General features: G+C 39.0%; 1 protein-coding gene across 1 annotated transcript in view; it reads left to right on the top strand.

The window, feature by feature from the left end:
• LOC127657352 (calmin-like) overlaps window positions 1–24,957 on the top strand; it is a 36,820-nt gene extending 11,863 nt beyond the window's left edge. Inside the window, exons 2-13 of the mRNA XM_052146096.1 lie at window positions 9,281–9,342; window positions 13,932–14,027; window positions 14,135–14,218; window positions 14,304–14,396; window positions 14,843–15,036; window positions 16,236–16,429; window positions 16,610–16,692; window positions 17,454–19,382; window positions 20,594–20,751; window positions 21,166–21,244; window positions 21,634–21,692; window positions 23,945–24,957. Of these exons, the coding sequence (XP_052002056.1) occupies window positions 9,281–9,342; window positions 13,932–14,027; window positions 14,135–14,218; window positions 14,304–14,396; window positions 14,843–15,036; window positions 16,236–16,429; window positions 16,610–16,692; window positions 17,454–19,382; window positions 20,594–20,751; window positions 21,166–21,244; window positions 21,634–21,692; window positions 23,945–24,107 (3,194 nt within the window). The 3' untranslated portion in view covers window positions 24,108–24,957. The remainder of the gene's footprint in view (window positions 1–9,280; window positions 9,343–13,931; window positions 14,028–14,134; window positions 14,219–14,303; window positions 14,397–14,842; window positions 15,037–16,235; window positions 16,430–16,609; window positions 16,693–17,453; window positions 19,383–20,593; window positions 20,752–21,165; window positions 21,245–21,633; window positions 21,693–23,944) is intronic.
• The last annotated feature ends 296 nt before the right edge of the window (window positions 24,958–25,253 follow it).

Here is a 25,253-nt window from a genome sequence, read left to right as displayed (position 1 = left end):
GCAGAGCCAAGGGGGGTTTAGGGCAAGGGGCTGCGGCAGGCGGAGGCTGAAGTGCAGAGACCTCTCCCTTTCTCCTCTTCCTCCGGGCTGATGCGACTGGCGAAGCAGGGATGCTGTTCCTGGTCAGTGTGGCTTCAGGCTCGCTGGCCGTGGTTGACGAGGGCTCAGGCTCAGGCTCGCTGACCGTGGTTGACGAGGGCTCAGGCTCGCTGACGGTAGAGGCCGTAGGCGCTGGTTCGCTCACTGTGACATGCGTGGCTGCTGGCTCGCTCACTGTGACATGCGTGGCCGCTGGCTCGCAGACCGGGGCAGGCGTGGGCTCTGGCTCGCAGACCGGGGCAGGTGTGGGCTCTGGCTCGCAGACCGGGGCAGGCGTGGGCTCTGGCTCGCAGACCTGGGCAGGCGTGGGCCGGGAGGCGGAAGCCTGTCTTTTCCTCCTCCTCCGGGTGGACGAAGTGGATTGTGCAGGTTCAAGGGAAGCCACTGGCGTGGGGGTTGCTCGCTGACAGGTGAGGCTGGTGTGACAGGGAGCGGTGAGCTGCACGCTAGTAGGGTCGTCTCCAGGTAGTCGCGGAGAGTGCAGCCGGGCGTTGCCTGTGTCACCCGCTCCCTCAGCGAGGGATTTAAGCTGTCCTTAAAAAAAACCACCAATGCGGAGTCCGGGAAGTCCGTAAAGGTCGCCAGGAGGAGAAAGTAGAGAGCGTGGTCTACCAAAGGCTGGTCTTCTTGCCGCAAGTTGAGCAGCCGGCATTTGGCCAGTATAGCTGCTGGATCCATGTGTGGTCTATCGTTCTGTAACGCTTGAGTAACGAGGCAGACGAGGAGATGCGGATCCAAACGCAGTTTAAACTTTATTTAATTAACAAACAGGTAAACACAAAAGAACAACCCACAATGGGGAAATCAAACATAAAAACTGTTAACTAAACACGATGTAAACAAACAGAGGACTCGGGAAGGAAACACACACCAGGCTAACATCAAACAACGATAGACAAGGACTGAACAAAGAAACAGGGTATAAATACATAAACATGGGAAAAAGGGCCAATGAACGAACAGAACTCAAACAAGATAACAAGGTGATTAACAGAAGCAAAAGGCAAACTAATGAGGACAGGTGAAAACAACGACAGAAAACACGAACGCTAACAAAGAGACCATGGAGTTACATAAGGGACAAAAGTGAAAACTAAGAAATGCAAAAGTGACAAAAATGGCAAACAAAAGGGCAACAGTGAAACAAGACAGGGTATACATAACAGTCAGGAACATGTCCAGGTCATTTTTCATCACTCCCAAATCAAAAGAAAGAAGTAAGAAAGTTCATAAAGAAAATAAGGCCTATTTATTTATTTTGCATTGCAACATATTTTCATAATAATTTGACATTTTTAAGTCTAATTACCATGATGGGAAACATTGAATTGAAGAGAGTAAAGAGAAGCGTTAAGTAAAGTAATAATACAGTAGGGAATCTAATGAGAATCACCTTTTAGTATAGTGAGAATTACAAAAAAATTCAAGTAAAATGTTGAGATGCTTTATCATCATATATGTGCAGAATTGTTATGAAAATGTCACAATGCAAAAAACAAAACTAAAATTCTAAATGCTAAATATACACAGTACTGTGCAAAAGTTTTAAGCACTTGTGAAAAATGTTGCATAGTGAGGATGTCTTCAAAAATAATGACCACCAATGGTTGGTTTGACCACCTTTGCCTTTAAAACAATTCCAATTCTCCTAGGTACACCTGGACATAGTTTTTCTTGGTTGTGGGCAGATAGGATGTTCCAAACTTCTTGGAGAATTCTCCACAGTTCTTCTATCTATTTAGTCTGTCTCAACTGCTTCTGTCTCTTTATGTAATCTCAGACTGACACAATGTTCAGTGGGGGGCTTTGTGGGGGCCATGACATCTGTTGCTGGGCTCCCTGTTCTTCTATTCTAATCTTTTTTATTTGAAAAAGTAATGTTTGGGAGTCTAACATTTATATTTCCTATTGACACACTAAAGCTGAAGATATAAATAACCATCTTAAGACTTATGCTTTTGTGAAAAATCTTATGTGCCTAAAGGTGGGTGCACGCTACGGTTTTGGCCACGATTCTGCCGTCTGAAACAAATTTCAGGAATCCTTACAATGTTCACAATCTTACAACGTTCAGTGTGACTTGTTCACAGACACCCAATTAATAGCCTTTGCGATGATCTTCAGCCTCCGACAAAATTTGGACAGTGTCTGAAATTTAGCATCGTAGCCGTATAGTGTGACTGCTATTACGATGGCCAGATGATACATTTCGCTCCTCTCTCGCATCCGAAAGAAACCTGCCCCGCGTTTGCACCATCGCAACATTTGTGCCCAGTTATCACTCTACTCAAGCACTTGTACTCAATGTTTTTTCTTTTCATTTTATATAAACATTTTATCAGAAAATACTTGGAGAAAAGTGTAACACGTCAGCAATATGAAAGATTTATTCTCCGAATTAAATAAATACAGAGCTTAGGCTACAAAATGAAAATAAATAAATGATAGCATTTTCTAATTTTATTTCTTTACATTTATCATGCATTTTCTTTACAACTTTATATTAATTACTATTTAATAACTAAATTGCTAAATTTACTTTAAACGTCTATAATCTTCTTTAGTTAAGATTCACATCACTCCGATATTATTTATAAATAAATAAAATAAAATAAAAAGATTGAACAGTATATACTGAAGTATTTATGGGACATTTTAATCCAAATCAGCAAATACAGTTGGATAAAATTATAGAAATCTATGTCATGTTTATGCATCATCCATAGGGAAAATTAAGCGTGATGTATTATCAGCCTTTATGAATGTTCAAAGTTTACTAATTTAAAAGAGGAGAAAGACGTACGATAACCCACCTTTTATTTTTCTCCAGTGTGAACAAAGAAGGTTTGTAATTTTTCATGCCACAAGTCTTTTTATTTCCACAATAAATATTTGCTTGTGGTAGCTCATTATTACAGTAGGCTACCTCCTCCACTCACATTTATTCTCAACATCTGTAATTTTCTGTATTTGTGATCAGTCTTATTATTGGCCTATTTGACAAAATCCATCTTCCTTGTAAACGTTACTGTGAATCATACAGTCTAACATAATGTCGCTCAGTGTGCCATGGCGATATCAATGCGTTCATATCGTACAGTCTGACAAGCAACAATCTTAAAGGACTATTATAAATCGTACAGTGTGCACCCGCCTTAAGACTTTCGCACAGTACTGTATCTTTTTTGTCCCGTTTGATTTTGGAGTTAACTGTGACCTAGACCTCCATTTGCCTGTAAAGAAGTACGCATTCAGCAGGTCTCTTTGCAGCACCAAACAGTGTTGGAAAAGAAGAACTGGCCTTATATAAATTTATTTACTTAAACCAGGGAAAACATTGACATGCTCACAATGACTGCTTTCAGAGTTTAGAAAACTAAAGTGTAACTCAGTGACATTACTCTTATTCTGTGTGCCATCTTTTAAATGAACACAGTACAGTTTTTGACCACTCAATAGACAGTTTAACTCGTGCATGGAAAGCCCCCAAACACATATCTCAAGACCCTCTTTTATGTAGTAATAGCATGCATTTATGATTTTTGTATGAATTTTTATGCACTGCAATGAATGGATCGCAAAACGCATACATGTAACTATAGGTGGGCTGGAATGGACGCAGACCCACTCTTTTGGCACTCATGCCCACCCAATCACAGTGCACAGTTTTTGTATCAATAGCTAATATGGAGGACAGAAGATATCCAGCCAGTGCATCTTAATTTTCTTTGAAGAAAAATAAGTGGTGTTTGCTAAGGTAATCATTCATTGAAAAAAATAAGTGTTTTCCAAACCAGGAAAACAGTCCCCCTGTCTACCAGTAGTTCAAAAAACAGATGGAACAGAGGAAAGCGATTGCAGCACAGCTTTGTCCGGCATGTATACATGCCTTGGCGTTTTGTGCATACATGCTCCAAAAGACTGAGTGATGTGCATTTAACCTAGTGTATTTGACTTGGACAGTAGTTAGCAAAATCCTACTGTAGTTCGAATGTAACTGTGCATGTAAAAGTACGGACTGTCTTAACACTTTTTCAGAGAAGTCAAGGAAGAAGTGTTTCAATAATCTAACCGTTAATCAATTTTGTATCTCTATGGAGATTAGACTACAATGGTAATGGTCTAATGAATAACCAAATTAATCTACGTAGTAGGCTGCACCATTGTGGGTGGGTCCATGTAACAGTAAACCAAAGGGAAGGAGCTGTAACATGTTTATCATAGAGGAAGGCGTAGTTTCAGAGTCTGCCTTTAAAATGTCTGAGCTTATTTACTCACATTTTAGTTGCGTAGGAGGTTCTTTCACTGAAAAATAACTTGTCTACTGGTTTTTAATTGGCATCCAGTGGAGAGAGATGTCTTTTTCATGTACTTTTGTCTGATGAAACTAACTCCATTTTGAGATTATTAGTCACTAACAAGCGTTTTTACATGCTTGTTATTACACTGATTATGCTTAGTAAGCGGACAACATCTGTGTTCATGTAAATGCAATAAACTGCTTTTATTTATCAGGGATGCACCGATCCGATACCTGGATCAGTATCGGCTCCGATACCGAAGCTTTTAGACAGATCAGGTATTGGCCCAACGAGCCCGATCCAAATCCGATACTGTGTGCTAATCATGTTCGTTACTGTCAATCTCCAAAAATGACAAAGGAACCATTAAAACACCATTAAAGCCGTTCATATGACTCGTGCATTTTATTCAAAGACACTAAAAGACGTGCGATAGCTCTGTGAATCACAAAAGGCTGTGTACTTTGTAAGTAAATATATAGTATGCACAGATCCAGCACATCAGTGAATGGCGCTGCTCTGTTTACACACACGTGTGGCTATTTTTAGCCTTCACGTGGTGCGCAATATTTGAGCGCTACTCACGAACAACATCTCAGATGTAGATACTCCAAAGTTCGGTTCACTTATAATATGCATTTAGAATGGCACCGGAGGTGCATTTGACCTGAATTTGAATTTGAATGAGGCTAATTAAACTTCTGTGAACTTGCCAACAAACAGAAATATACAGGACTTCCTGAAGAGTTCAGAATGTCAAAATAAAAGCGTGAGGGTTTAAAAAGTGCACAATTTAAATATATTACTGTTGTATTTAAAATTAAAAGTCAATAATAATAATATTAATACCAATTTTTATTATAATTATTGTCATCATTAGTATTTATTTACAATTTATAACAATATTTAGATTGAATGAGTTCCAAAAAATTACTGAAACTGTGTTTTCCCCAAAAAAATGAAAAGTGGACTGATGTCTTATAACAAAATTGAACAAAAAAAAAAAAAGAGTTATTTTTTGGCTCTTGCTTTTGATCCTGTCACTTACATCATAAATCACATTTGTATCTTTTCAGAAACCTCTTTCATAAGGAGTCTAAGTACTCGACTATTGGTCACTCTTGTATGTACTTCTCTTACCATATATGGGTTGTTGTATACTTTCCTGTTTGAAATTCAAAATGTCTCTGGATGGCATAAACGACCAGTTTCCTGCTGGATGATGTCTCACTTGGCAAACCTATTCTTTGCATGTTAAGCAAATATGAGTCACATGATTGAGAGTCTGCACATAGTTATCAGGTGAAAACAGGCTGAAAGTTAAGGGAAATGAACACAAACAATATTGAATCTGCTAAACGAGAATTCAAAGCTTATTCTCAATTTCTGTATCTCAAGTTATGCTCTGAATGTTGTGGATCTGATAAAATTGTACAAATCTCAAAACTAATTGAAGCAGTGAGGAGGTTCTCCCGCAGAATTTGCATTTCACCTCATGAGAGGAATTATGTCATTCCATAGAGACAAAGCACATTGTTGTCATGGACACTTTTAGTGTTTCCATTGTTGTGGAGCTATATTTTTGAAATGATGATTTGAAGAGCTGTAGATCTTCACAGACATTGTAGCTTAAAACTTCTTATCTTTCAAAGTGTATAGAAATCTGTTTCAGACTTCTGCTTTGGAAATTGCACTTATTTGTCTGTGTTGTATAATGTAAAAGTGCATTGTTGAGGAACATGGGAGGCGTTCGCTAGGAACTGAAACTAGAGCATAGTTTGTTTAGTTAGGCAAAATTTTAGCAAATCAGATAATGATAAACACAACCCCTCTTGTAATAAATTAATTCAGCTTGTGAAATGGCAGAATTAATAAGCAGAGAAAGTTTATATTAACATTTGTGCAAATGAAAATGCTGACCACACCAAAACAAAATAACTGTCTTAACAAAGACATTCTTATGAAAGGTTCAGGCTCTGCTCATGGAGAACCTTAAGCCAGTTCTGGCCCGTCTGTCATACTTGAGAGCTCAAAGCTGGCCCGCACCACCAGGCAGTGGCCTTTTGTGTTTATAAGCACTGGCTCTTTGGAGCTGGAAGACGGCCCCCTCATTAAACAGACATGGTCTGTGCAGTGAGACGGAGAGGACTGTGTTGTCGGCTGGGGCCCCTGGTTAAAAAAACTTAATAGATCCTTTTGGCAGAAAGAAGAAAATGGAAGCTACAGTGTTAATGGTATTTGTTCTACAAAGGAATTTCTTTTGTTGTACTGTAAAACTGATATTGCTTCACTAAAGATCAAAGTAAGCTATTTGTTAGTTTATTATGACATTTCGATAAGCTCATGAATGTTACTTGTCTTCTAATGTTCTAGTACACATTGCCTTCTTTTGGGTTTAACAAAACATCCAAAGTTCTGTACTGCACGAGCAGCCACTAAGAACGAGGATCCTTTGCAAAAATTAACTGTTTAATAGGACCGACAGGAGAAAAAAGGACTCTTAGGCAGTCAATGATTAAAAGGGCAGTATGTCTCAAGTCAATAATAAATGCATACAAGTGTTCTTATGTGCACAGAAAAGGTTCTTGCAGAATTGTTTTGCTGGATACGCAACAAGTGTGTATGAACATAAATTAGTTCTTTCCTTCATTCTAGTGTTGATAGAAACAAGAGTCCAGAACGATTTCCATTTTAGGTTTAGTTACAACCTCACCTATACCAGTGCAAAAATATCCTTAAGCCATGTCCAAACTACTACTTTTTTTTTTTTAAACTATGTTTTTAGTTTCCTGACGTCATTGTTTTTCAAAGTACACTACACGGTAATGTAGAGCATTTTCAAAATGACATTCGAGTGTGGATGAGTGGCATAAACTAGGGGTCAACTGGCAGATTATAATTGTTTTTGTATAGTTTCTATTGCGGTTTTGCAAAATGCAGCTGCATGGTAGGGTGTTTGCTCTAAAAAAATCATTATATTATTTGTATCCATCATTAGTTAATTTTGCGCTATTTTGTTTTATAACAATGATTATTTTCAGGAATGTTTTAATCACTATTCATAAAAATTCTTATATTTTGAAATATTGTACATTGTAATCTGCCAGAAATTTCAAGAGTATCGCAATATAGTTTATGCTTATATCACCAAGCCCTAGCGTTAAAATGGTAAAATGAACGCATTCTCAAATGAAAACATGGACGTGGCATTAATGGATATTCACACAGGATTCTTGCTTTCAAAAAGAGGTCAGAATGGGAATGCGCTGTAGAACAGAACAAAATGGAGGGGTTGATGTAGCGTTTTAAAGTTATGTTCAGGTACGCGATGTGACTCAACGATCGACGATGTTTGTCGGATGGACATAGACCAAGAATTTAAAAAAAATCAAACAGAACATGAGAATCTGTCCTGTGTAAAAGGCCCCTTATGCTGTAGGTGACTGAGACTTCACCAGCAACTAATAATGTGTTGTACTGGGATCAGTAAGGCAAGTGCAGCCACTAGGAACCAGAATCCTGTTTAATAGGGCTGACAAAAAGAACCAGCTCTTGGGCAGCTAATGATCAGAAAACCGTGAAATTACAACACTATGTTGTTTCATTATATTTGCATTACATACTGGAATTTGAGAGGACCATGTTTTTGGTGAACATTTATTTGGATGGAAGGGTATGAATTGAGATGGAAAAGTAAGATAAACCTGTAAAATAAAGTGCTTTGCTTGATGTTAGTTTACTTCCAACTGGTAACAAGGAGACTTTTAACAGCTGTCACATTATCTGCATTTTGAATAACGAATGATCTGCCAAAATCCATTTGATTTTTATTTGGCGTTATGAAAGATGGTTTCCACTTGGCCACTGGTGTTGGTTTATGAATGTGCACTATTGTGCTGTTGAGTTATGTGAATGTGGCTGTACAGTATGCCTAGGCTCCCTGACTGTAAGGCCATTATTCCATCATGTCATTTGAACCAAAGTTATTGATTCCAGCAAATGGAGTTTTGGCACTGAATAATAAATGAGGAAACCCACGCCTTGAGTGGCATCCCCATCAGGATGTTTGAATTCTTTGTGTGTACACTGACAGAATGCAAATGAGTAGTCTTTGGAGGCAGAGGAAAAGAAAACTTGGGAAGAAGACATTGTATACTGCGCTCTGCCTGACGGATCATATAATCAAGCCTTGTCTCATGGGAGTCCAACCACCAACATCTCTCTGGACCAGATGTCTTTTATTTTAGATGATATTCGTTTAAGGTGAGAGAGCGTGCTCACCCCCCCAACTGGATGGAGTTGCCAATGTTGGCTTAGCCAATTTGGAAATTTTGAAGAATGTCCGAGCGACTATTCTCCACAATGAATACATACAGTGACCAATGAAGATCAAACTCCAAAAAGGACCAAACAGCACCAAAAAAAGTACCAGTAGTCCATACAAATCTGATACACTGTATAACATTTTCCTGCTGAAGTGATTTTGTGTGTTCAAATTCTGTGAAATGTTAATTTGTTATACCAAATTGCACCAATGGCAAAGCATAATATATTCAGGTTTGGCAATGTATCCACAATTGTAAGTGCATGCTAAGTAAATAATGTGAAAGGAAGCAATTTTGCCCCTGGTCACTTTTTAAATACTACACTTATTAAACACAATCCATATGGGCTATAATGAGCGTGTTCTGTTTGCCCTTTGTTGCCATGGCATGCTCACAAGTGTGCCTTCAGGCTACGTGTGATTTATGACCGGCGAACTGCTGTTTTAGATGGGGCGAGTTGGTCCTTTTTGGAGTGTGAGTTATTGCCGTTTTATTTTTGTTTGTCATTTGCCTCCGTGAAACTGACATGAAACTGTTGTTTTATTTCTTCTCTAGTTGAGAGGGAGATGGTGCAGAAGAGAACATTCACCAGATGGATGAATCTACATCTAGAGAAGGTTTGTGGGAATTAATTTGGTTCCTAGTGATCTAATAGTTAAATTGAGCTTATATACTTAGAAGTTAAAATTTTCCTCCTTAATGTTTCATTGTGCACATAGATATTTTAGACAGCACCTCAAACAGGAAATGTATGTCTCCTTCAAACTCATGAATTATTCATGAATGAAACTAAAATGGTAATTTATTTGCATTAATCATGCATGAACACTAACTTAAAGTGTAGGAAGGCCATCAGGCCTGTGGGATGGTGCTCTATGGGTAGAAGTGTAGAAGTTACTCATAGGGTCCAAAATGTACTTTTTGACAGATGTGCCATTTATGGCTGAATTGAGAGAATTTACTAGCCACGAATATTTCTTAACAGTCTTGAAACTATATTTTACATTTAATTTAGTTAATTTAGTACATGTTAACATACGTATGTCTTCGTTTTACGCAATATAAATTGATTGTACATCCCCCCGCAAGCCGACACAGACCGGGCACTCAGGGAACTGTATGGGTGTATAAGTGAGCAGGAAACCGCGCACCCTGAGGCTGCGTTCATTGTTGCCGGGGACTTTAACAAAGCCAACTTCAAAGCAATCGCCCCAAAATACCACCAACACATAAAGTTCAACACACGAGGGGACCGGGTTTTGGATCATTGTTACTCTCCCTTCCGGAAGGCTACAAATCCCTCCCCGCCCCCATTTGGCAAATCGGACCATTCTTCCGTTCTGCTTCTGCCCGCTTACAGGCAGAAACTGAAACAGGAAGCACCCACCCTCAGAACGATCCAGTGCTGGTCGGACCAATCAGACTCTGCGCTACAAGACTGTTTTGATCACGCGGACTGGGAGATGTTCCGGTCCGCCTCTGATGACGACATCGAGGTTTACGCTGACAGCGTAACGTGTTTCATCAGGAAGTGCGTAGAGGACGTTGTTCCGACCAAAACTATACGGATATACCCCAACCAGAAACCATGGGTTAACGGCGATGTTCGCGCGGCACTCACTGCGCGGACCTCCGCTTTAATTCTCCTAACACGGAGGAGCGTAAACAAGCCAGTTATGCCCTCCGTAACACTATCAGTGCAGCTAAACGCCAGTACAGGCACAAGCTTGAAGGCCAGTTCAACACCACTGACTCTAGAAGTATGTGGCAGGGAATTAACACAATCACGGACTACAAGCGGAATAAAGTCTCCGCCATGAACACCGCTGCATCTCTCCCGGACGAACTTAATACATTTTATGCTCGTTTTGAGGACAGTAACACCGCCCTCGCGGAGAGAGCACTCGCTGCTGACGCTACAGAGGTTGATTCACTCTCCGTCTCTGTTGTGGATGTAACCCGATCATTCCGACGGGTGAACATCCGTAAAGCCGCGGGTCCAGACGGCATTCCGGGCCGCGTCATCAGAGCGTGCGCGAATCAACTGGCTGGTGTTTTTACGGACATTTTCAATCTGTCCCTCTCCCTGTCTGTAGTCCCCACATGCTTCAAAACATCAACCATTGTGCCTGTACCGAAGCAAGCTATAATCACATGCTTAAATGACTGGCGTCCTGTTGCTCTGACCCCCATCATCAGCAAATGCTTCGAGAGGTTAATCAGAGATCACATCTGCTCTGTTCTGCCCCCTCTTTGGACCCATTGCAGTTTGCCTACCGCAACAACCGCTCCACTGATGATGCCATTGCATCTACAATACACACTGCTCTCTCCCACCTGGAAAAAGGAACACATATGTGAGAATGCTGTTTGTAGACTACAGCTCAGCATTCAACACCATAGTGCCCTCCAAGCTTGATGAGAAACTCCGGGCTCTGGGCTTAAACAGCTCGCTGTGCAGCTGGATCCTGGATTTCCTGTCAGGCAGACGTCAGGTGGTTAGAATGGGCAGCAACACCTCCTCATCACTGACCCTCAACACTGGAGCCCCGCAGGGCTGTGTTCTCAGCCCACTCCTGTATTCCCTGTACACACATGACTGTGTGGCAACACATAGCTCCAATGCCATCATTAAGTTTGCTGACGATACGACGGTGGTAGGTCTGATCACTGACAATGATGAAAGAGCCTACAGAGAGGAGGTGCACACTCTGACACGCTGGTGTCAGGAGCACAACCTCTCCCTCAACGTCAGTAAAACCAAGGAGCTTGTTGTGGACTTCAGGAAGAAAGACGGAGAACACAGCCCCATCACCATCAATGGAGCACCGGTGGAGAGAGTCAGCAGCTTCAAGTTCCTCGGTGTCCACATTACTGAGGAACTCACATGGTCCGTCCACACTGAGGCCGTTGTGAAGAAGGCTCACCAGCGCCTCTTCTTCCTGAGACGGCTGAGGAAGTTTGGAATGAACCACCACATCCTCACACGGTTCTACACCAGCACTGTAGAGAGCATCCTGACTGGCTGCATCACCGCCTGGTACGGCAATAGCACCGCGTACAACTGCAAAGCCCTGCAAAGGGTGGTGCGAACTGCCAGGAACATCATCGGAGGTGAGCTTCCTCCCTCCAGGACATATACACCAGGCGGTGTGTGAAAAAGCTCGGAGGATCATCAGAGACTCCAGTCACCCAAGTCATGGGCTGTTCTCACTGCTACCATCAGGCAGGCGGTATCGCAGCATCAGGACCCGCACCAGCCGACTACATGATAGCTTTTTCCCCAAGCAATCAGACTGTTGAACTCTTGATCTATCAGGATCAATAATTAGCACTGCACTTTATTAATCTATAATCTCACACTGGACTGTCAACATATTCTCCTCAATACAACTGCTATATATATATATATACACATATATATTTCATATACTCCCACTTATTGTATTGTATTGTATTGTATTGTATATTCTGTTCTATATTCTGCATTGTATATAATTATTGTGTTGTGTAAGTATGTGTACATCTGATTTGTAAATTGTTTTGTGTATGTGTACATTTGATATGTAAATTGTTTTGTGTAAGTATGTTGTTTATTGTAATTGGTATATGTCTCGTCACTGTCATGACTGCTATGTTGCTCGGAACTGCACACAAGAATTTCACCTACTGTTGCACTTGTGTACATGGTAGTGTGACAATAAAGTGATTTGATTTGATTTTGATTTGATTTGATTTGAAGCCCTTTTATGTGTATGTTCATTATGTGTATGTATATACAGTATACTACACATAATATACATATTCATAATAAGAATATATTTGTTCAGCAAATTTCAAACCTGGTTGTGCATTTTGTATTTTCTCTATATATATAATTTTACCTATAGTGCTTTCATTTATCTCTCCCATGTGTTCGTCTTTCACTCAAGTTTTCCCTCCTTTCTGTAGACAATAGAAACAGCGAGACAGACACATAAACATTTGCATCAGGTATTAGTCATTGAACACAACAATAGGTTGACTTGTTAAAGCTTTCTTCATTGTTTTCTCTGGCAGTCCTGAGCTGCACTTCTTGTGTTGTAGACAGCTTAAAAGTTGTAATGCTGCCTTTCTTGAGACCCTCATATGAACACTGAAAACAGTGATGAAGCCTTTGTTTTCATATATATCGCTCTATGCTTTGACCCCGGGTTTTGCTTCTTCTCAAAACTTTGACCCACTGTTTGACAATTACACTTTGTCTTTTCTGTTTTAGTGGAAAATTTCACCCTTAACCCTCCAATTTCCACTCTTGCCTCAACGGATCCTTTGAAACTTGTGCTCTTTTGAGAAATGTTATTGTTGAAGGACAGGGGGTCTTTCGTGATCAATATGAATTTTTATGGTACATAAACAAATTATTATATTGTAAAAAGGACATGCCCTCGTAGCATTTGATTTTAATTATGTTACAACTAATCATGGGTGTGATTTGGACGTGAGTTTTTTTTATTATTATTTACAATTGTGCGTGTCAACTGTGGAGATATCAGAATCATAATCACTTTATTCACTATTGCAATAATGCAACAGAATTTTCCTTCAATTACAGTGCTCAGCATTACAGTGCAATTAGCAATAAACTAGTTAACAGAAACTAACTAAAACAATGTTGTTCTTTAGTTCGTCAAAGAGAAAAAGTTTGACTTCTTCCATTGTATATAATAAGCTTAATTTGGTGGCTAGGCTAAGTCTTGTGGAATTTAGCAAGATGGCTAACATTGTTTACAGCAGTATTAAGCATCAACTTTACACTAAAAGTATTAGTTCCTTAGGATTCCAGTGGAGAAATAAAAATGGAGACAATTGTTGACATTCAGTAAGAGTATAGTATATAGAGCATATATTAATATAAATATTTTATTTTGTGAATAGAGTTCATATTAAAATCTCTGACTTTGTGCAAACTTTGGCATGGAAAAACTGAGCAGTTTGTGACATTGTTGAGATCTCCTCCAAAAGCCTAGGGACATATGAGAATACTTGTTTTTTTTCTCAGAAAAAGGAATATAAGAAGCAAGAGACTTGCTCTCTCCTTGTCATCTCATTGCAGTAGAAAAAAACATTTGAGATTGTATGTGAAGGCCTGTATACTATGACAGAAATATCATGCTTCTTGATCTTGTACCAGTTTAAATACTAAACTGCAGTTTTTTGCATTCAGTGTAACCCTTCTATGGAGGTACGGGATCTTTTCCGGGATATCCAAGATGGACGGATTCTAATGGTCCTACTTGAAGAGCTCTCAGGATGCAAACTGGTGAAAATCCTTTTAGTAGTTCCACGGACATTACTGAATATTTATTATCTTAATAATTCACCTGTTATTAAAAGCAACTAAGAAAGTGCTAATCTTTGACATTTCAGCTGCATGGGTTTAAGCCATCCTCGCATCGTATTTTCAGGCTCAATAACATCGCCAAAGTATTGACGTTTCTTGAGGAAAGAAATGTAAGCAAATTAAACACCCTTCATTTTTTTCCTGTAAGTGTTCGGTTTCACTGACAAACTGTGATAAATCTCCTCCCTGTTTCAGGTGAAATTAGTCAGCATTGATGCAACAGATATCGCAGATGGCAATCCATCCATAGTGCTCGGGCTTATCTGGAATATCATCCTCTTTTTCCAGGTAGCTGAATGTTGTTTCTTCGGTTCTACACCAATCATCCTCTTATTGCTTTTGCACATTAGACAACCTCCATTTGGATTTAGTTGGGTTAACAGTTAAACAATAGATTAATTGAGACTCTAAAGTATTTTCAATGTGCTTTAACTGGTTGCTTTGTGGAATTACTGTAGGTCTAATTGGACCAACAGTTGCATTTTAAAGCACTTTTTTAATCTCTTGGCAATCGTGCAATGCTGGACTAGGGTTCAATTTTGCTTTCTCTTCTCGCTAGTCTTATCAAGGGTAATTCTTTGAGCCAAGGCGACTGTTATCACTCATGTCTAGTCAATGTTTAGACAGGACCATAGAGTTTACTTAGCACCATGATAAATAATACCACAGAAGGCCACCACACTAAACAAACATTTGTCATTTACCTGTTTAGTAATGACCTGTTTGTAATGCAGATCAAGGAACTCACAGGGAACATTAAGAGTCAGTTCCCCTCCTCCTCCAGCCTGTCATCCATTCCCACCAGCTCCGATTCAGATACTTCTCACTCCAGCACCCCCTCAGAAGAGAGGAAGCCCACCATTGCTCCAAAAGGTCACGGGAAGGTGATCAAAACCCTCCTGCAATGGGTCCAGAGACGTACAAGAAAGTAAGACTGATTTAAGTGACCAAAGAGAGTTTTTAAAGAGATAGTTCACCCAAATATAAAAATTTTTATATTTCCCTTATGTTGGCTATAATTCCCTTATGTTGTTCCAAACCTCTACGACTTTTCTCGAACACATTAGGACATGTTAGGCAGAATGTTAGCCTCAGTCATCATCTTGAAAGTGAATGGTGAAGGTTGACAGAGGCTAACATTCTGCCTAACATCTCCTTTTTTTGTCCTACGAACTATGTACTATCTATTTAAAAAAGTTTAAGTTAAGCTCAAGACTAGACTCACCTCTCCTTTTCTTTTAAATGAAGCAAACATTTAGATTTGAGTGAGAAACTATGGAATTTTATATACGCTCATACATTAATTAGTCTGTTAAATTGAGTGTATATTTTGAGCTTTAAAGTTGTTTAAATTATTATTTTTATAGTTGTTTTAGAGTTTTATGGTTAATACCATTACGTTGTCATGTCAACAATGTTGTAAATTTGGATATAATGTTACACAGAAAAGAGACCAAAACCGCAGCATTGCCCTAAAAACTGCCTTTAATACACTGCCCTGGTGCCAATGTCACACACCTCACCAATGATATGCAAGAGGGAAGCTCAAGCTGAAGCATCATGTTATCTAGAATATAATTTTTTTTTGTTTTTCGTATGTAAACATAGCTAGCTAGAAAGATAAGTTAGCTTTGACACAACTCACCGACTGTAACTGCCATGGTGTCCCGAGTGGTCTCTTCAGCGGGACGATGTCCCAGCACACTGCCTGTGATCTCAAACCATGAAAAGTTCTATCTTTGAGCGCTGCTTTGTCCATTGTGTTTTTTTAATGGATTTGTACTGTATCCCTTTAAAATAAATTCCGAACCTGTACCGAACTGTTATGCGCTGGATACACAACCAAATTGTAAGTTCTGTGAAATTCCGCCTTTGACATTGACCCCGCCTCAATCCCCAGCTGGCCTTGTTTGGCCCAAGGGTAATCGGCGGGCCAATGGTCATTTGCCGTTGGCCCCGAAAAAGCCCTGAGGAGGCACAATGAAGTCCCGGAAGTGACAGTGGAATACAACTGGCCCTGGCAGGCACTAGCATGTCCTTATTTAGCCCGAAAGTGGAAACGCGGCTAAAATTCCTTTGAGGCCTGGCTGTTGGTTCAAAGCGTTGCTCACTACTTTGTTCTTCCAGATATGGAGTTGCTGTACAGGACTTTGGGAAGAGCTGGACAAGTGGCCTGGCTTTTCTTGCTGTGATTAAGTCCATTGACCCCAGTCTGGTAGATATGAGGAGAGCCCTGCTTAGATCACCCAGAGAGAACATTGAGGAAGCCTTCAGAACAGCACACTACAGTCTTGGCATCCCAAGGCTCCTGGAACCTGAGGGTAAATACTGGAGTGTTGATACCTGATATTAATTGGTTGATCACAATGTCCAAATAATAAAATAAATTGAACTCAAATCAATGTTTCATGTTTGTTTTTTATCTATATTGTTAGTAGCCATGTAAAAACTAGGCTGACACATTTTCTCAGTGGAACTAAAACTAAAACCTTTCTCTTCAGATGTGACCTTGAATCCCCCTGAGGAACAATCCATAATGATCTATGTATCCCAGTTTTTGGAGCACTTTCCTGGAATTGAAGAGGTAGGATCCATTGCATAGCTTTAAATGATACAGCATCATACAAAAGGGCTTAATAATAAGGATGGAGAGAGTTTTGGGCCAGTTGACAGAATTATCAATTGCCTATTCAGTTCATTGATCGTGAACATATATTTTTCTTTCTTGCAAATGTAAAAGATTTTGGCCGAATTCACTAAGAATTATATGCGCATGTAAAAGTGCTCTTTGTGCACATATTTAGCATTTGTTAATGTCTGATTTACTAAAGGAATTATGCAGATCAGGCAACGGCATGAACGTGCCCATAAAATCTGTGCACATAGCAATTGCGGACTGGTTCAGAGCGCTAAATAACGAAAGATGCAGCAGACCACCACTTGATAAAGTGAATATTTTTGTTGCACATTCTGCTGATTTAAATATTCCACTAAGGTAACTTTATCTAGATGGCTAACATATCATTTTTAGTTTTGTTAAAATTACTTTTGAGTGACTTTTGATAGCCAAGCCAGTATTGTTTTCCAAAACAAAATTATTTATGGAATTATATTACAGCTTTTTTATTATTTTTTTTTATTTAAACAGCCTTCACGTTCAATGAATAATAACTATATTTCCAAAAAATTATATATTTGTGTCATAAATATTGGAAGAGCCAGTATAAATCTGATTGACTGGCCTGCAGAAAAAAATCATTATTGTTGAGCCCTGCACAAAGATAAAATTTGTGTAGTATGTCTTAACTTATGATGGTTCATGTCCTATTTTATTGTTTGTTATAGGAGGAGACGTCAGATATTCTGGAAAGAAGTAAAATCACTGCTCGAACGAACGATCCTCCTTTTCGGAATGACGTACAGAGGAAACGAGAGTATTATACGGTCAAGAGAGACTTGGTTCAGCCACCACCCAAGATCTTCATCTCCTCTGTGTCTGAAGATCGTGAACAGATCACCTCCCCTGTCCCCTCACAGACCCCTGAGGACAGACCCTGGGCCAGTGAAGGGTCATCCATGGGTTCTAGTCCTGCAGATGACAAGCCTCTGGACCTGAACAAAGACGTGTCCACCGACTCCGCATTCAACTCACCAGACTCGTGGATAGAGGAACCAAGTGAAACTACTCAGCAAGAGAACAGTCAGTGGATCAAAGATGATCCAACAATCGAGAGCAGTATGCCTGGTGAGAGGTATTCGACCACCCCTAGCGAAATGACCTCAGATCTAGGTTCACCATTTTCACAAGTTAGCACTACAGAGAACCAGTTGGACCAAGAGCTTTTCATAGATCAGGGCAGTTATTCCCTCGGCTCCATAGATAGTTTACATGCCAAATCAACATTGCCACCTGAAGAGGAGGAAGCTTACAAATACATCTTGGATCTTAACAAGAAAGAATCTGATAATCATTTGCCAAGCGAAGACATGAGGAATAAATCTGATGCAGTAAACTTAGAACAAACAGAAACAGAACATTCGGAATACCAGGAATCAGACAAGCCACCTCCTGATTTGCAAAGCGACTCAGGATACAATCAGGATTATAAGGAAGCCATGCAAGCTCAACCTGAGGGTGTTAGCGAGGCTCCATTAATTACTGCCATTGATGAAGAAGTGGGTGCACTTGAAATGAAAATTGAATTTGAAGCTTTTCAGTACAATGAGTCTTCCAATACAGGAGCCATGCATAGGAACTGTCTCGAATTTACAGATAGTGCTAAGGAAAAGCCAAATGTTTTTAAGGATGAGACTGAGCCCGAATGCCCAGTTCTCCAGTATGAGAGGGTTTCCATATCAAGTGAGGAAGACATTAAATTGTGCACAGATCTAACTGAAGAACATACAGAGGAATCAGATGTAAACAATCTTCCAAATATCTTAAATGGTCATGCTGAGACCAAGGAGGACCTCCAAGACGGGGAACCAAGAGGTGTTTTAGAAAGTGAAGAGAAGAAACAGAATAATAATGACCAAAAAGAACCTTTGGTGTTGTCAGATCCGTGCCAAATAGAAGCAGAAGTTTCTGATGAAGATCACATGTGTTACATGTGTGGAGCTCCAGTGGCAAAGAGCTTGACTGAATCCATTGAACAATATGCAGATTCAGACTCGGTGCATTTAAGTGTGTCAGAAACAGGTGGAAACTTTAGGGAAAATCCAAGAGAGAATGATGCATTAAATGGAATTGTAAGTGTTCTCGAGAATAAGCCAGGAGAGACTAAAAGTATTTGCAGGGATCAACGTAAGAGCATGTTAGAAAGTGGATCAGAGAGCAGAAGGGAGAAGGAATTTTCACACAATTCAAATGGTGAAAGCCAAGTTCAGGTTTCAGCCAACAAGGAGCCTGGCGAGGCCAAAGATAACAGGCCCATGTCTGTAATTCCCCGTGATGTAGTGGACTATGATGTTCCCAAATCTGACAGCAACATCCGTGAGGGAGATAAGAACTCCTCTACCTCATCTCCAAGGCACAGACCGCAGCTAGGAGTAGCCAAAAGTGAGCAGACTGTCACAGATCAAACATCTGGTGGTCATTCCTATGAGGAAACTACTTTTATCGGTGTCCACCCTGAAAGACGGCCGACGGAGCTCCGCTTGGCCCTAAGCGTGACACCACTCCAGCCTGCACCTCCTAAGTGCTCGCTTACTGAATCCGACACAGACACCGAAGATGCTTCAGAGGGCCACGGCGAGGGACTTAAGCAGAGAAAGGTTATTTTTCACTCACTCTTCCTTTGGCCTGGAAATCAAGTCTCTGTTTAATGTACTGACCCACAAACCAAAGTAGCAGTATCAGCATATGTGCTCTTTCAAGGTCACAACCTATTTTTCTGAATGTAGTTCACTTTAGTGCATTAATCAAAATGATCTCCTCTTGCTTTAATGGTCTGTTACAGTAGCTAGCAAGTCTTTTGAGGATAGCCCAAGTATTTAATGCCAGAACCACAAACCTTTTTCATTCCTGAAACAGAAATTTCTGTTTTCATTCCATGATGCATGCTTATGATGTAATGCACACTTCAGCCCAGATTAAAGATTAATAGTTGAAAAGAGCTATTAAAGACGGCAAACATACGTTTTATTCCCTCAGACACTCTGTATGTGGATCAGCTCTTTGCATGCAGATTTGGAATTAACAGAAATGTCACCTGACATTGAGCCCAAACTTTAGTCATCCGTAAGATATTAGACAAAAAGGTAATGAAGAGATGGAAAAGAAAAACAACAGTATGCTGGTAATCAAAATATCCTTAAAAGTTCTTGCAAACAGAGAGGGAAACTTAGGAAGAAAAGTGTGCGCTCTACCAAAGTGTACCAAAAGTGGCCTCCAATATAGAGGTCTAGCTCTGACAGTTATTGGATTATAAACATTCGATTTACTGTTCGGCGCACATGTATTTGAATACCAAAACCAGGGGGCATCTGGTTTTGATGTATTTTCACAACTGAACATTTGAAAGCCAATTGTCACTTTGTATTAAATGTGTCCTCTAAATGAATAAATATTCATGATTCATATAATAATAATAATTTCAGTTCTTAAATTCTGTAATTAATTTTCATGTCAGATCCATGCATTGCAATGCATTTAGCCATTTTTTTTTTACTCCACTACTGTACACCTATACAGTAATTTTTGGAGCATTTTTATTTATGCATTTGGCAGATGCTTTTATTCAATGCTATTTAGGGTGCTTTTACAGAGAATTCATGGTATTAATTTTTATCAGTATTTGTCTTCCTTTGGAATCGAACCCATGACCTTGACATTAGTGCCATGCTTCATCACTTAAATCTAGAGAAAGTCCCATAAAGCAGGAGGTGATATTACAGGAGTGTGAATTCAGTATCTGTTCCACATCCAGGTATTGATCCTGCGTTCCTGCATTATAGATTCACTCCCCTCTACTCTGTCTGTCTAGGCAAGAGTTGGATCTGTGCATATCCAGGAGCAGAGCCCATTTGACAGGCACCCAGGAGAATGGGGCGCGGGGGAGCCTGATTCGCCCGCTGAGCACTGTGAGCTCATTAAGACAGATGAAGACTTGACCAGTGCCAGAGAAAACACTGGGACTCCGAGGTACTGCTCTATTATTGGAGTCTGCTACAGGAACACAGCCCATGCCACAGGGGAACGTTCAATTTTCTGAAGGACATGACCTCACAAGAGTGCCTCTTAGATCACTTGCAAATTGCCTTAAATGTACTTAAAAATGTTTAGTTTTGAAACCTGGTTGGCAAACAGGCCATGTCCATTTTAGATAAATGATGCAAACGTTTTGATCTTGTAGCATGTTGTGTTAGTGTAAAGAAATGTATGTTGTTCATTAGAACAGGCTGAAGTCATGAAATTTAGTCTCTTGTCTCTGGCTTGGATTTAGTCTGTCATGAATAAATTAACTTAATTGTAACTTATGTTCATATAAGTTTCAGTCAGGCGTATGAAAAGTGGTGCATTTTATCAGCCATAACGAATGTGTCTTTCTCTTAAAAGGGAAGAAGCTGTCACAGATGCAAGCCAACCTTTGACTACTATACATCTGAGAAAGGTTGTTGACACCAGTGAATCAAAGGTTTGTTAATGCACATGATTATTATTTTAAAATGACACTATTGACATCCCTAAATACATCCCACTATTTAAATCCCTAACCTAAGTATTAAACTGTGCTGTGTAAATTTTAATGGTTTGTGCTTCGCACATGAATTATACAATAAATCATGCAGCTTATTGAGGAGACATGCTATTACTTTCTAAGCGCACGGATTTAGGATCACATGTTAAAATGAGAACAAAAATCCCATTGACTTTGATATTGAAAACAACCATATAGACTAATATAAACCACTGAGAATGCCCTGATAACAACCCCCAACACCCTGGCACGTTAAAATATAGGATTGTATGTCTTGTTATGCATTTTGATAACACTAATCTGTTGTTGTTGTTGTTGTTTTTTAGCAGGGACAAAATGGGAAGGCCATAGATGTCAAAGTTAACAGTACCATCTCAAAGAAAAGGTAACAAAACTTAAAATGAGAACATGTATAAGACTCATTTTTGATACATCTAGTATTTAAAGGAAAATTCTGGGTTCAATGCAAGTAAAGCTCAATAGTATAGTAGTCAACAATATAAAATAAAAAAATAAAAAATAATAATAATATTTCAGTTCAACCCTCCTTTTCTTTAAAAAAAAGCACAGAAAAGATTAGTAAGTGATTTTTAAGCATATTGTTTATGTCTTATGGCTGTACTTTTTTAGTATTTTAACTTTTACAGGTTGTTCCAATTCACTTCCATTGTACTCTTAAGTGCCTCACTGTGACACTGTGAGAAAAGGAGAGGCAAGTCCAAATACATTTTTGTGGTAGTCAGTATTATGCCACAAATGATGTCGATTAAGCTTAACTTGTATTGAACCCAGAATATTCCTTAAACCATGTAATCTTAGATAGGGCCTGCCAGTGGGCCTGTGAGAAAAAAATTAATTATCAAAATATTCATATTAAAGTATTAATACAGTCTTAACTACAGTCTTCACCAACACAAAGTAGGTATCATTTGAAAGCTTATAAGCTCTACTTTACAATGCAAAACTGAACAAGTGCTTTGAAAGTTGCAGACAAATCACAAGTGTTCCATTTTGATTATTTATTAATAATTTTGCACTGTACATAATTTGTAACCAGTAAATATATCAATCTCATTATGTAGCCATGTGTCATATGTTGTTGGTAAGCTCTTAAAAAGTAGAATACAACCAGCTCATTTGTTTTACTCACAGACAAAAATATAGCGAGTAATAGCGAAGTACATATTTATGTTTCATGTGAACAGGTGCTGCTAATGTTTTACATTTACGCATTTGGCAGACGCTTTTATCCAAAGCGACTTACAGTGCACTTATTATAGGGACAACCCCCCCAGAGCAACCTGGAGTTAAGTGCCTTGCTCAACAGTGGCATCTTGGTGGTGCTGGGGCTTGAACCCACGACCTTCTGGTCAATAACCCTTAGCCTCAACCACTGAGCCACCACTGCCCCTGTTTTCCACTGTTCACCACTGTTTTCTCTTGTAACTTCATGTAAAATAAAAAATCTATAAAATATCATATAACATATACCAGCATTACTTAGAGGAGGTGATTATCTTTCAAATGATTATCTTCCACACACAAGGTTATTGGATGCAGAGATCATTAGATAACTGACATAAAACACAAAATGCACAGTGGACACAGCATCTGGCATCTTGCAGTCTGGCTTAAAACATGCTTTGCTGGATCAGAATACATCATCGGAAATGATGTAGCATCATGAAATGCTAAACCAATTGGATTGAGTTCAGATAGGTGCAAAAAGTGATCCATAATTGGGCAAAGAGACATGTGATTAGTGACTGTTACATATGACCACCAGTTGATGGCACAGACTCAATGAGGACTCAGATGGCACAGAATGAAACTCATTCTGTGTGATCTCATTACTAAAATCATGTCTGTATGCTATGCAAACCTTTAGTTATTGTTGTGTTCGCATGTGTAATTAGTTTTTATGTACAATTATAATTAATAGTTTAATTTGTTTGGAGGAGAGGCTTTTGCACACTTGGAAATGTTCTTTGACAGTAGGAGAAATGAAAGTCAAGTATGCAACTGAAACATGAAATATTTAATAACACCCTTAAAGCTTAAAGGGTTCATATATATCTCTACCCACCTAGTCTTCTGAAATATTTTGGTCTCAATTGTCAATATCAAATGAAAAGCTTGAATAATCTAATACAAGGCTTTCAGTGGAAACACCCTGTGGTGTGGTATTCAGTAGTATACTATTATCTTGTCTTACAGTCAGGCCCTGTTTCCACCCATATCTCTCACAATGCAGCAATAATATTGTTGGATTGACTCAGTAGACTTGAAACCATTAAACCTGCCCGCGCCTCATTTCCATCCCTGTTACATTAGACTTTGTGCCTTGTATTCTTACAACTAGAGTGTTTGTATTGCTCAAACTGGGTGTTTTCTGTGTTGCACCTGCTGATGTGAGTGTAGCTGTGGGTGTGTCTTGAGTCATGTTTTCACCCCAGGGTTTTTTTAATCCTCAAATGTACATGTTTTCAGCAGCACTTCTGTTGTGATGTAATTAAGCAACGCGTTTGCAACAACAGTAATCTAGGAAAGATGAAGGATGCTGTTTTTAGGCACGACTATGTATTTTTATATTTCTTGGGATTCTAATAATACATGCACATGTTTGTTGCTTTACAGCTTGGAGAACAAGACTGCTGCAAGTCCAGAAAGCACATATGATATAACCTGGGTTGACATCTACATTCTCTTGGCTTCTTGGCTCTTCGTCTACTGCCTTTTTGTCCTGCCACAGATTGACCCGCAGACACTTCCTAAACTCCTCTTCAACATAGATGAATGACTCGTAATTATAACATGCACAAAGGTCTGATCAAGATTCTTATAATTAACATGAACTAAGACCCCTGACCAATGGTTTGATCTTTTAAGACTAACTTAAAAGGATAGCACATTTCGCTTTATATTGATTCGTTTTGTTGCCTTTTATTTCCTTACATATCTGCTCACAAAGACTAATGGAAAGCTTCTTTTTGGTTATTGGTAATCAGTCAACTTTTACTGGATAACCTTTGGATAAATGTATATACGTATGTTATCTGCACCTAATTTTATGGTACACATGCTACGTAACATTTCGATTATTTATAATGCTTCTGAAGAACATGCTTTTTGGCCATTTATGTGGTTTTTGCTTACACTATATGAAGAAACAAGCATCTGCAAGACTGTGCAACTGTTTGTACAAAAATAAGTGAAGGTTTTTGGTATGCTTTAAAGCTAATGTGCTAGGAGATTTTTGAATGTATCTTACAAAAGTGAACACATCAGTCTTGCGCCTTTTTATTTCTATGTAGTCAACAAAGGTTTTTCAGCACAAACAGATGCTTAGATGATATTCCAGTAAGTTTAAACTACATTTTTTAAGAGATGAGGCCAGGGTATCTGTGGCACATATTTTATAAAGGAAAACCATATAGGCCTTTCTAAGTTATAAAGGAGCTGTTATGGTGTCAGCAGAACTTTTTTAAATTCAAGACAAGAACTGCCAAAGATTCAGTTAAAGAAACTGAAAACTAACCCAGACACAGTGAACAGATTATACAATAGACTATTATTTTAACAATAAATTCTGCACTTTCACACACACATATATATATATATATATATATATATATATATATATATATATATATATATATATATATATACATATATATATATATATATATACATAACATTCAATAGCACACAATAAATCTTTAACACATTTATTTGTAATTTTACACATTTATCAATACAGTATAATGACTGAATTTGTAGTATTTTTGGACTGAAGTTGTTAGTGGTATTTTTTTTAGGTCTCTGGACTAATATAGGTCCCTATTGATCTTCAGTTGGATTTTAATTGAGACTTTTGGGCTTGTAACGAGACGTAAAAATGTATTCCCCTTATATTCTCATAAAAAAATGAAAGCTGTAATTTACA

Source organism: Xyrauchen texanus, chromosome 16 (genome assembly GCF_025860055.1).
Source record: "Xyrauchen texanus isolate HMW12.3.18 chromosome 16, RBS_HiC_50CHRs, whole genome shotgun sequence".
NCBI lineage: Eukaryota > Metazoa > Chordata > Actinopteri > Cypriniformes > Catostomidae > Xyrauchen > Xyrauchen texanus.
This window is presented reverse-complemented; position numbering and strand designations above follow the sequence as displayed.